The sequence below is a fragment of the Pollachius pollachius genome (assembly GCF_949987615.1).
Source record: "Pollachius pollachius genome assembly, chromosome: 14".
NCBI lineage: Eukaryota > Metazoa > Chordata > Actinopteri > Gadiformes > Gadidae > Pollachius > Pollachius pollachius.
The window spans coordinates 9,481,384-9,494,788 of record NC_136947.1 but is presented as its reverse complement, the minus strand read 5'-3'; the positions used below and the strand labels follow the sequence as shown (position 1 = coordinate 9,494,788).

The following is a 13,405-nucleotide window of genomic DNA, read 5'->3' as shown; positions in this document are numbered from 1 at the left end:
TATCAGGGGAGTAATCGTAATAACAGTATTAACACGTTAACTTTCTTCTGTCAAACAAGTCCTGTACACGGTAGGCAAGATTCTTCACAAGTGCAAACAGTCATCAAGAGGTAACCAATCACCTGATCCCTATCAATAGGTCCCTGTGATCACTGTAGACAAACTCTCCTTGTCTTCCATAGAAGCACTGTCCTGTCAATGGGTCTGTGATCTCTGTCAAATAACTCCTTGTTAAACAGAACTGTGCTGTATCAATAGATATGTGTCTGATCAATAGATCATGCAATAGGGAATTTCCCTTATCAATAGGTCTCTCTGATCACAGTGTAGAATCCATCCACTGTAGAGGATCCATCCCGTATTAATAAACCCCAATTACCTCCCCCAGTATGTAACCCCCATCCCCCTTCCCCTAGCGACACCTCCACCGCTGTGGTGTCACTGGAGCCCCTTGGTATCTCTCAAGTGGCCCCAGAGGGATTCCAGCTGGTTGATGACAGATCCGTCAGGAGTCGCCGTTTGAGAGGGCCTGACGTGTTGAATCCGTGCCGGAGGTTCGTCTGATGGAACAGCCCCAGATAGCCGTAGATGGCATTTAAGTCTGTCATCACAGGCTTCTTATGAGCGGCGCTACGATTTCTTTGAGGTGCCTGACGATAGGCAGCTCCACCCCGGCCAAACCCTCTTGTTTCGGTCCTCTCGGATGGACGGGGACAGAGGGGGGGGGGGGGGTCTATTCATGTCTTTCCAGCTATCTAAAGAGACATGAAGATCTCGACTACAATGACCTTTGCGTCAAGCAGCTATTCACGATGTAAATCTTGAATAGTCTGCTCTTCTGAGTACCTGCTAACTTCACGTCTCATGTTTGTGTCGTACAGATTGTAATTTCCAAGCGTTGCATAATGCGTGAGTCAAATGGCATGAGATGTTTGACCTTTGAAACTAGATAAGAAGTAGGAAAGGATTTTAGTCGGGACTCACGGCCTTCTATCAAATGCAGATGGAGACAGATTCATTAAGTGCAGAAAGGAGATTGGATCATTTTAGATGAGCTACATGTTGAACTAGCTAGAGGTTAACTGATCCCAGGTTTGGTGATAGTCTGCTCCAGTCATTAAAGTACATTTAAAGAAAGCTCTCTGGCCCAGATTGATATTCAAGTAGTTGATGGATGGATTGCTTATTTTTTTTAAAGTTGTATCTCCCCTGAACTTCCATATCACATAAACGTTGATACAGGCAGTCAGACAGACAGACAGACAGACAGTGAGTGAGAGAGTGGAGTTGTTCCTTAGTGTTCCTGTGGGCAGTATCAGGTAGAGCCAGGGAGCGGTCCATCAGGATGGAGCCTCCTCCCGACAGACACTGAGTCACTGGTCTGTTTTTTTTTTGTTTTGCCATGCAGGGAATAGAACCTGCAACCCCTGTACTTTGTGCTCCTGCTGTGCTAGCATGATGTGTGTTGTGTTAGTGCTGACAAGCATGTAGCTCATTAGCCTGTAGTTACATGCTATTTGTGATATAATGGTATACAATTTAAAAAATATTTTTCTTGACTGCCTGCCTATGGATGTTTTTGCTGTGGTAAGTACACAATGCATATGTACAACTAAGTGTATTGTCTAGATAGATTAAGATGATAGATTCTGGATTTAAGATTATAGACTCTGGATTTAACATTATAGATTCTGCATTTAAGATTATCGACTCTGGATTAAGATTTTACATGGATTAAGGTTATATACTCTGGATTACGATTATAGAAATGGATTAAGATTATATACATTGATTAACATTAAAGACATTCAATTAAATTTGAAGATTCTAGACACTAGATTATGATTATAGACAGTGGATTAAGATATAGAGACTGGATTATAATTATAGAGACTGGATTAAGATTACATAGACACTGTATAACCTCTAATCAAATCAGAACTAGGTATCATGTGAGTAACTAGGTAGATATGACTTGGTTTTCAAAAGGGTTGTGAACCTACATAGAAACCAATTGGATCTTGGGATGACCACAATTAAAAATAATAGATGGGATTTTAACTGAACTGTATTTCAGAAATATAACTGCATGTCAGTAATTATATATAATAGTGATTCACAGCTACATGGGGTGCAGTAGAACACACACACACACACACACACACACACACACACACACACACACACACACACACGTTGATGCAAGACCACTTATCCTGCACAAAGGCACATCTGTACTTTACAGAGATGGAGAGAGAGGGGGAGATGGATAGAGAGGGGTAGATAGAGAGAGATAGGCAGAGATGGGGAGATATGAATAGATAAATACTTTATCCCTCCCTGTGGGTAAATTAAGGTGTGACAGCAGCACAAATTGGTATGAAATGCAATTTATAATAAAAACCTCAATGATATAAAAACAATCAGCAATACAAACCACAGTATAAATATACGATCAACAACGGTGATAGGCAGGTTCAACCTCCTCAGAGCTCCCTGTGCGGATTCAAACCAGCAACCCTGTCATCGCTCAAGGTCTTGTTTGCCGGGGACCACGTTGTTCCAATTAGCCTCCGTCTCCGACCGTCGTGAAACATCCACTCCTGAGACCGACCCAGTAGTTGTGAACCGCCAGGAACACTGGAGCCTCTAATGGGGTAAACAGATCCCCCAGGTGTGTCCACAGAAACAAGCTGGGGGACCCACCCTGAGGGGAGACGTTTAGCAGACGATTTTATCCAATGCTAACATTATGTACATTTGTCAGAAGAAAGAGTAAAGATAGCCAGCATATGATGCTACATTATGCTAAGTACCACTGATAGCTAGGATAAGATGTTACACAATGCTAAGCACTAAATATAGCTAGGATAAGATGCTACACAATGCTAAGTACAAAAGATAGCTAGGATAAGATGCTACACAATGCTAAGCACTAAAGTTGGCTAGGATAAGACGCTACACATTGCTTAGTACTATTTTGTAACTGCCAGGACGTACAATACACAATAAGTGCGTGCATTAAGTGCCAGGACGTACAACATAAAATAGGTGCTTAAATTAGGTGCCAGGACATACAACATACAATAAATGCTTAAGAGGGGGTGGGGGGGGTAAGGCTAGGGGTCTAGGTGAACTCTGAACATCTCCTGACACGTCTTACAGAGAGAGAATAAGAGTGGAGCTGGGTGGAGGTCTCAGACCCCTGTCGTTATTGGGGTCCCCTGTAATAAACAAAGGAGGCGTGTGATATGGTTTGGTGTAGCGTAGGGCTAAAGGTGTCCTGGACTGACGCCAGCTCCTTTATTGACGTGTCAGCCTTCGGGTCGCACAATTATGGAGGTGAAGAAATTCGAAGAGGAGGCAGGAGGCAGAGTTGTAAAGGGAGCGTGCACGAAAGAGTGAGAGAGGTCAGGGTTTGGAGAAAAACAACAAAAGGTTCTCTGCTCTCTGCCTTCCTCCTCCTGACGTTTCTAAGGTGATTGACAGGCAAGATGGACTCCCAAAACAATCACTGTAGAGATGGCCTTGGTGGTCGGGATTGACCTTAAATGGAAACAGGTTCCTGCAGAGGCGGACACAACTGGAAACAGATATTTTCAGAGCATTTGATTCACTACCAGCCAACGTATGGCTGTTGCATTTCTAACAAACTGCACTCCAAACGTCAGCTCCTGAATCATACCTAGGGCTCCTTTGAGATGAGCCTGGCATTAATTACAGGCTGTAGTAGATTGTGTCAATTAGCATATTCCGATTTTGCTACTCCCCCCCAAAGCCCCGCCCGATGTGTTAATTGATGCTCGTTTGCTGCGGCTAACGATAACGAGCGGCAGTGTCATTAATTAAGCTAGTGTCCTCTCCTGGCTCTTTCATTCCTTTTTTATTATTGTTCATTTAATTAGCCCTGTCGTTCAGGGGCCGGGCAACACATTCATCCGTTGCCATGGTGACGTCGCCGTGACCCTTGACCCCCTGACTGCCGACTCCGTTCGGAGCAGCTGCCGCTCAGACTGAGCGTCGGGTACGACCCGGTGTCCCGACGCCTCGTCTCAGCGGGGGACAGCATGCGCTGTGCTTTGAAAGAGCGGGCCTCGACCCAATGTCCCGCAAACTGTAACGTGTCGCAGCTCAGACGATTTTAGAGTCTGCCTCTCCCTCAATGAGGCTCAGACTAGAGTCTGCCTCTCCCTCAACGAGGCTCAGACTAGAGTCTGCCTCTCCCTCAACGAGGCTCAGACTAGAGTCTGCCTCTCCCTCAACGAGGCTCAGACTAGAGTCTGCCTCTCCCTCAACGAGGCTCAGACTAGAGTCTGCCTCTCCCTCAACGAGGCTCAGACTAGAGTCTGCCTCTCCCTCATCCCTTTAATCTGACTAATGGCACCTTTTTTTATTGATAACTAAAGTCAACCTCTCGTGTGTATCTAGCCTCATCTAGAAATACTTAAATAATATAGTATACTAGTAATACTTATACTTTATTAATATACTAATAATACTATACTAATAATACTGATACTAATGCTATGCTAATATACTATACTAATAATACTAATACTACTACTACTTTTAAATCTACCTTTCCAGAGAAGAGTAAATCCTCTCCTCTACGTAAAAACATCCTCCTCTTTCGCTGTCGTTGGTTTGCCAACGCACCGAAACGTTACCATACAGGGTCTGTCGTTATGGCTGCCAAGACCCCTCCCTGTCCCCCGTACCCCCTCCCTGTCCCCCGTACCCCCTCCCTGTCCCCCAAGACCCCTCCCTGTCCCCCGTACCCCCTCCCTGTCCCCCAAGACCCCTCCCTGTCCCCCGTACCCCCTCCCTGTCCCCCGTACCCCCTCCCTGTCCCCCGTACCCCCTCCCTGTCCCCCGTACCCCCTCCCTGTCCCCCAAGACCCCTCCCTGTCCCCCAAGACCCCTCCCTGTCCCCTGTACCCCCTCCCTGTCCCCCAAGACCCCTCCCTGTCCTCCAAGACCCCTCCCTGTCCCCTGTACCCCCTCCCTGTTCCCCAAGACCCCTCCCTGTCCCCCAAGACCCCCTCCCTGTCCCCCAAGACCCCTCCCTGTCCCCAAGACCCCTCCCTGTCCCCAAGACCCCTCCCTGTCCCCCAAGACCCCTCCCTGTCCCCCGTACCCCCTCCCTGTCCCCCGTACCCCCTCCCTGTCCCCCAAGACCCCTCCCTGTCCCTCGTACCCCCTCCCTGTCCCCCAAGACCCCTCCCTGTCCCCCAAGACCCCTCCCTGTCCCCCAAGACCCCCTCCCTGTCCCCCAAGACCCCTCCCTGTCCCCAAGACCCCTCCCTGTCCCCAAGACCCCTCCCTGTCCCCCAAGACCCCTCCCTGTCCCCCAAGACCCCTCCCTGTCCCCCGTACCCCCTCCCTGTCCCCCGTACCCCCTCCCTGTCCTCCAAGACCCCTCCCTGTCCCCCAAGACCCCTCCCTGTCCCCCGTACCCCCTCCCTGTCCCCCGTACCCCCTCCCTGTCCCCCAAGACCCCTCCCTGTCCCTCGTACCCCCTCCCTGTCCCCCAAGACCCCTCCCTGTCCCCCAAGACCCCTCCCTGTCCCCCAAGACCCCTCCCTGTCCCCCAAGACCCCCTCCCTGTCCCCCAAGACCCCTCCCTGTCCCCAAGACCCCTCCCTGTCCCCAAGACCCCTCCCTGTCCCCCAAGACCCCTCCCTGTCCCCCAAGACCCCTCCCTGTCCCCCAAGACCCCTCCCTGTCCCCCAAGACCCCTCCCTGTCCCCCGTACCCCCTCCCTGTCCCCCGTACCCCCTCCCTGTCCCCCAAGACCCCTCCCTATCCCTCGTACCCCCTCCCTGTCCCCCAAGACCCCTCCCTGTCCCCCAAGACCCCTCCCTGTCCCCCAAGACCCCTCCCTGTCCCCCAAGACCCCTCCCTGTCCCCCAAGACCCCTCCCTGTCCCCCAAGACCCCCTCCCTGTCCCCCAAGACCCCTCCCTGTCCCCAAGACCCCTCCCTGTCCCCAAGACCCCTCCCTGTCCCCCAAGACCCCTCCCTGTCCCCCAAGACCCCTCCCTGTCCCCCGTACCCCCTCCCTGTCCCCCGTACCCCCCCCTGTCCTCCAAGACCCCTCCCTGTCCCCCAAGACCCCTCCCTGTCCCCCGTACCCCCTCCCTGTCCCCCGTACCCCCTCCCTGTCCCCCAAGACCCCTCCCTGTCCCTCGTACCCCCTCCCTGTCCCCCAAGACCCCTCCCTGTCCCCCAAGACCCCTCCCTGTCCCCCAAGACCCCTCCCTGTCCCCCAAGACCCCTCCCTGTCCCCCAAGACCCCCTCCCTGTCCCCCAAGACCCCTCCCTGTCCCCAAGACCCCTCCCGGTCCCCAAGACCCCTCCCTGTCCCCCAAGACCCCTCCCTGTCCCCCAAGACCCCTCCCTGTCCCCCAAGACCCCTCCCTGTCCCCCAAGACCCCTCCCTGTCCCCCGTACCCCCTCCTTGTCCCCCGTACCCCCTCCCTGTCCCCCAAGACCCCTCCCTGTTCCCCAAGACCCCTCCCTGTTCCCCAAGACCCCCTGGTACCAAAGTCTGGTACGGAGCCGTCGGCCGGCGACTGAACACACAATTCCACTAGCAGCCCAACGGGGGCTCCCTGCTCCTGGGCTCGGCCCCCAGCAGAGGGGTATTAACGGAGGGAGAGAGCGGGAGATGGAGAGTGCCTCCTCCTCCTCCTCCATACTCAATTTACGACCCCTCCACGTCTCCCGAGGAGGAGGGTCTTTTACGAACACTTGATGGGGAAGACATGAAAGATCTTAACACTCTCTGATGTTAACCTTTCAGCCTGCGCGGCGCCAACGCTAGGCTAATGCAGCGCTATCGCAGCGGCGCTACGACGTGCATAATGAGCGCTTGCAGGCGGCGGCGGCGGCAGTGGCTTGGTGTAGTGCTAGCATGCTATTCATCTCCGCTACGTCATTAGCGTTCTGGGCGGGTGAGTCAGAGCTGGCGCTCCGAGTGGGAAGACGAACCTCGTGTGTGACTCACTCACACGCACGCGCACACACACACACACACACAGAACCCGGGCATCTACCTTCCCCGGTTCTCCTTCTCACCGCAGTGTACGGTCCCATGGCACTCTGACAGGGGCGTGTTCACCGGGCTGGCCCATACCCCCCCAGCCACCCTCCCTGAGTAACAAACTAAGTCTGTCTGGTCGTCTTGTGTGTTATGGTGTTACATTATTTTATTTTACTTTATTTCTGAAAAAATTCAACTTGGATGGCAATTCCAAGCAATAACAAGAAAAATACAAATAGTAAACAAACATGAGGTCATGGGATGTTCACTAAATTAAAAAAATAGTCTTATTTTAACTAAAATGGTACATATCAGACATGCTATGAAACGTCACCTTGGCCAAATAAATACAGCATTTTTCCCACAGTATTTTATCCCAGCTCTTGCATGCGACGTATGGCATGGTTCTTGTAGTATTATTCTGTGCTTCTCCGGGTCTCTCCTGCTAGATGAGTCGAGAACATGCCACTGGTACCCCACATGGATGGCCATTCCTCCCCTCTCTGAGGGACCGGGAGCAGGGCAAATGGAGTGGGCGACCTTAGCGCTGAGTAGAGTCCCAGAGACGTGTCCGGACTCTAGGATAGTGTCTGATGCTCTTCGACCTCGCTGTAATAGCGAGGTCATCATGTGTTGCCAAGCTCCTGCCAAGCTCCTTATATACCAACTATATAAGCACACCTTTAACCGGACGTCCGGACGGAATCTTTCTGGATTCGTCCCACAATGTTGTCAATCATTCCCGCATTCACACACTCATTCAAGCGCTCATCCACACACCCACGGCGGTGTCAGCCATGCAAGGAGACAGCCAGCTCGTCAGGCGCAGTCAGGGTGAGGTGTCTTGCTCAGAGAGTCCCTTATGTCCCGGCATCAGTTCCTCCCTGCTCCTGAGTGGCAGGTTCCCTGAGGGCCACTTTGGTTAAGAGCTAACTGATGAGACGTTAAGCTGTACGATGCCCTGGCTGACCTCTCTGTCTTCTCCACCCAGATGAAGACCGCCTGACCAGGAGGAAGAGCGTTGTGGACACCATCTCCCTCCAGGTGGACATCCTGCCCAACAACCTCCCTGATCAGGTCAGCTTTCCTCTCATTCTGGGTTTAGTGATCCCTGCTGTATATCGGTCTGTCCCTGTATGGAAGAGGCCAGGAAGAGGCTAATCTTTGTGTATCCTGCAGTCCCAGCTGGCCGAGGAGATCACCTTCGAGACCTTGAAGAAGGCCATAGGTGAGGTTCATTGTGGTCTTCATCACTTCTGATTGATCCAGCTCACAGGGTCTCTGATTGGTGCAGACTTTGGGCAGTAATGTTCTTATTAGTCAAGGCTTCGGGTTAAAAAACATTCTGATTGGTCGAGGCACCTGATAACTGTCTCTGATTGGTTGCAGACACCACAGGCCTGGAGGAGCAGGAGCGGGAGAAGAGGCGTCAGGTGATAGAAAAGTTCCAGAAGGCTCCGTTTGAGGAGATCGCTGCTCACTGCGAGTCCAAGGTAGCGGTCCTAGAGATCTGAGCTATAGGCTCTCCTACCAGACAGACCCTTTGAATGCAGGGTCACCATGCTAACTGGCTCTGTAATCCCCCAGGCCAACATGCTGCATGACAGACTGGCCCAGATCTTTGAACTGACCATTCGGTGAGTTGTTGAGATTCGGTATAGTTCTATATTTAGACTAAAGTTAGGTGTTTTAATGGCTGAAACAGCATGGAACTGAAATATTTGCTAATGATTACAATATTATATATGAATATATTAATATTAATATATATATTTATATATACTGTATATGTTAAGGCAGTGTTACATGTGTACAGCAGGCTACATGCTAATTCTAACAATAATAACACGGTGTACTTCTATAAGGCTTATCTTGTGTTGTTTGAGTATGAGTCCATGCTAACGCTAAGGCTGCGTTGTGTGAGTGGGCTTAATGCTAACGCTGTGCTGTGTGAGCAGGCCCCCCCCCAGCCCGTCCGGAGTGGTGTCCGTCTCGACCGGTCACCCCCAGCACCAGTCGGTCCCGGTCTACGAGATGAAGTTCCCCGACCTGTGCGTCTACTGACCGGGGGACACAGTCGGAACCATCTGGAGCCCTCTAGAACCTTCTAGAAGGACCCGGCCAGACTGAACATTCAAGAACCTTTAGAGGCAGGAACGGTGGGGAAGTGCATTAAAAAGGTCTTCATTAATCGGCTCTAATTGAATGCATTGTAAAGCACCATGACCCTGCCCCCCCTTTAGACCATCTCATCGCCGCAGGTACCGCCTAACCCGGCACACCAAAAGCCCAAATCGGTCCTATTTTCAATATCAGTTGGGTGTCTTTGAGGGGTTGGTTTCTTAAATCGTAATCTTTTGAATCTTATTGAAACCTCTTAAAATGATTAAAAGGCTGTGGAATGATAATGCCTTCATCAGCACTGGTTCACAGCGTAACCTCATGTCACTCACACACAAACACAGCCCACAGTGGTGAATTTAACCGGCAGATTCTCAGAGATGGTTGCTAGCGTGTGTCCACGTCTTGTACATAGTATAAATAGGATCAGTTCATGCCGTAGTCTTAACCTTCTGCTAATGTATGCTAGCTAGCTCCCCTTGGGTCTAGATACCCCTTTGAGCTGCAGTTCCTTTGTCAGTCTGAAGGAGTCTCAGGTTTCCCTTAAATTAAATGGATCAACATCGCTCTCCAGCGTTCGCTCTCTATCTCCTTGCCCCGATTGGTTTTATGGAGTTAAAACAACAACGGGAGATCGGTAGATTCTGTGTAAGGATGTCTTGAACAAAATGTTATGGTCTTCCCCCCGAGACGGAGAACCAACAGATCAATATCTCTTTCAGGAGAACCGACAGGTTAGTATCTCTCGGTAAGACCTCTGCTCTCAGGCCGAAGAACCGAACGCCTCCTCAGGCTCTGAGTGTCCAAGGCCCCCCCCAGCATCTAGCAACCATGCTATCAGACTTATACAACTACAACTTATGAATGGAGTGCCGCTAGGCTACACTATGGCTAGCTTGTCTATTGCCGTCAGCTATGCCACGGCTAATGATGTAGCCGCCTACAATGCTAAGACTAGCGTCCGTTGTACAAGAAAAGCCACCAGCGAGAGAACAGATGCAGCGAAACGATGCAAAATGGTACTTGTGATGCATTGTGGGTGTTAAAGTGTATAATATAATGGGGGGTTTTGTGAGAGAACAATAAGGTTTTATATAAACGTGTCCTATATTAACGGCGTTTGGCAAGGCCTGCACTTTGGGAGAATACAGCCACTATGTTCAAGAAAAGTTTTAACAATGTTTCATGAGAGGCGTGTGTGTAGAGTATTAATAGTATTGTATATTACTCATAGGAATACTGCTTCTGATTAAGCAATAGTGCACTAGACGAAAAACCCAGATATTTAAACTAACTGTTAATACAGAGCTTAAAACGTGTGCGGGTTTGAATCCCCTCCCCCCCCCGATTACATTTGGGGGGGGCATTTCTTTTCTCCCAGCCAATTACGTTCTAATTCCCTCCGCAGTCATCGTGGAACCAGATACTACTATCAGTCGTGCCCATATGGTCTAATTCCAGCGTACATTCCCCTCCTCACCTCCCTGATGCAGTGTACATTGATCTGTCATCGTGCTCGCTGAGTCTGAAGGCGTGGCGAGGCTACGTGCTCCCACTGCAGAGCTCCCATTCTCATGTCTAGATTCCCAGTCTCCTGTGTAGCCATGGCGACGCCTTGATGCATATTACCTGTAATGTGTGTGTGTGTGTTCCATCCTGACCCCAAAACATTTCCATTGCCAAAGACGCAGCCAGCTTCAGTTGGGTTCTCTCTCTTAATTGTGGCGTACCGGAGTAACACACACACACACACACACACACACACACACACACACACACACACACACACACACACACCAGCAGGAAGTACCTTTATAATCCCTCATGCTGAGCGCTATCTGTGCGTGAAGCTGTGCCTGTGGAATAGGAGAAGCCGTCTGGTCTTTCCAGACTATCAAGGCAACGCTGTGTGTTAGTGTGAGTGTGTTACCCATGATCCTCTAGTCGTCTCTTCTCGTGGCTCTAGCGATGGTTAGTGATCTCAGCAGCTGATCCAGTTCAAAGCGTGTGTTTAGTAGTTTGAACCTGAGGCCGGTTTAATCCGGTTTAAGTCTGGTCTCGCAGCTAGACGCGGGGGGAGGAGTTTATGTAGATAAAGAAGACAGGAAACAGAATGTGGAAATGTTTGGGCACATCCAGGTAGACAAGTGAAGGCAAAAATTGAATTTTGGGCGAGGTTTGCTTTGGTCGACTTGATGAGATGAGGGTTTCTATTGGCCGTTTAGTCACCAGGAAGGTATGGAAAGTTTATATTGGCTCAATGTGTAAGTTTGTTGTGTGTGTGGATATGTCATGAGACTCTGTGTTTAACAGGATGATAAGGCAGAGGCGGAGACCGAACTGTTTTTCAGATTGATTTCCGCTGTGTTTTATTCTTACTGTGATAAGATGATGTAAGGTTGTGTTCTAGGAATCCATTAGTTATGTGATGCTAGGAGTCCACTAGCCAGACAAACCCCTAGGGGCCGCGGTAGTGTTTTCACAGGTTCTATCCACTATGGACTTTAATAATCAAACTAGTTACCATATTTACAGTTGGTGATGGTGCATCCTTTAAATGTGTTTTTGCGCTTTTATCTTGGCTGAAGGTTCAAATGTTCTTTGCCATGTGAATACACCGTTCTAAAGAGTTCTATGTTCTATTTTTGTATAGTCCGTGTTCATCGTCGACTTGCCTGCTAGACATCGGCAGGCTGGTCATTTCTGTAGTGTAGAACAAAGCACAGGTACGCTTTTACTTTGAAAATCATCAGCAGTGCTGGCATCCTTGTGGAACATCAGCCGAGATCAGTCAAAATACTTGGACTTTTAATATGAAAAGTGTTGTGTGTTGACCGCTCAATCCTCTCTGTGGGGTTGTTAATCGTGTGAGCATGTGTCGTAGTTCCTCAAGTACGAGTTGTGATTGACAAATACTGCATTAGTTCTTATCGGTTCATGTAGCTGTGAAACACTCGGATCAGCGCAGCTTGTCGAGTCCAACTCTCAGAGGTACCTCCTCTTTGATTGGTCGGCAACTAGCCCCGCTTGGCTCTTATTGGCCCATGAGGCTTCATTAAACGGGACCGATTCACCTCTTAAATGGCCCAGTGGTTCTCTGTGGAAAGCCCGGTCTGCTGTCTGGTATTCCAGGCTGTGATAAATAGATTTAGATCTGACAGGAAAACATACGCTCTTATTTTGATTTCACGGCGGGTGCTAAGATACACAGCCCTCGGTGACAAGAGCACAACGCTGAATACTAACGAGTGTTTTCAGTTCACACCTCGCGGTCCGTCTGCTCAGTGGAGACTCTACTGAAATATGCATGAACCGGCAATTGATTTTCTCTTGCCAAACCACAGGCTAGCGACTAGCTAAAGGCTAGCTAACGTTAGCAAGGGGCTCATAGGTTGAATTATATTACCACGCAGCTGTGCTAGATGTAGATTATAGATTGATAGCAAAAAAAATAAAGCGGTTTAATAAAGGTGAATAAATATCGGAAATTGTGAATGATTTAGTGCACTTTGACCGTTGTGTTTCTGGTAATCTGAGGACTTTGATGAGTTCCCGTCGCTACATTGTGTCATTTTACGGACAGTGTTACGTACAGCAGCAATATCGTGATCACTCGTTCAATACCGCCGTACTATATATATATATATATATATATATATATATATATATATATATATATATATATATATATATATATATATATATATATATATATATATATATATATATATATATATATATATATATATATATGCACTTTTTAGAACCATACTGCTCTAACGTGGTGATCAATTAGGCATCCAGTCTTAGCGCGTATCATACGGAGGTTCTGGAGAGATTACTTGATGGTGAATTAGCACAGACACGACTCACTGCCTCAATAATGGTTCTGGTTCTGTGTGGACAACTTAGTAGTGCTAGTAGAGAACTAGTCAAGAGTAACTCGAGGTCTGACCTGGAGAGGGGAGAAGGTACTTTAGGTGTTTAGGGAACTAGACTTCTACTCTTCATTCTTCTTGTTCGTGATACGTCTGTTTTGTAGAACAATTCATTGTATGTATTTTCATTGTATTCAGCAATCAGAATAGTGATGAGTCTCAATCTGTTTCAAGGTGTGTGTTTCAGACCCCTGTTTGGAGGATCTGAACTCTTTCTGTTTGATGCAAGATATATTTTTTAAAAGCTAGTTCATTCGTTCGCTCACGCCTCAATGATGCAATTCTCGGACTGTGCGCTTTTC

General features: G+C 48.9%; 1 protein-coding gene across 1 annotated transcript in view; it reads left to right on the top strand.

Annotated features, from left to right (window-relative positions):
* Positions 1-12,788, top strand: part of efr3a (EFR3 homolog A) — a 70,289-nt gene extending 57,501 nt beyond the window's left edge. Inside the window, exons 19-23 of the mRNA XM_079750818.1 lie at positions 8,036-8,121; positions 8,224-8,272; positions 8,434-8,537; positions 8,632-8,681; positions 9,003-12,788. Coding sequence (XP_079606944.1) covers positions 8,036-8,121; positions 8,224-8,272; positions 8,434-8,537; positions 8,632-8,681; positions 9,003-9,108 — 395 coding nt within the window. The 3' untranslated portion in view covers positions 9,109-12,788. The remainder of the gene's footprint in view (positions 1-8,035; positions 8,122-8,223; positions 8,273-8,433; positions 8,538-8,631; positions 8,682-9,002) is intronic.
* Positions 12,789-13,405: the final 617 nt, after the last annotated feature.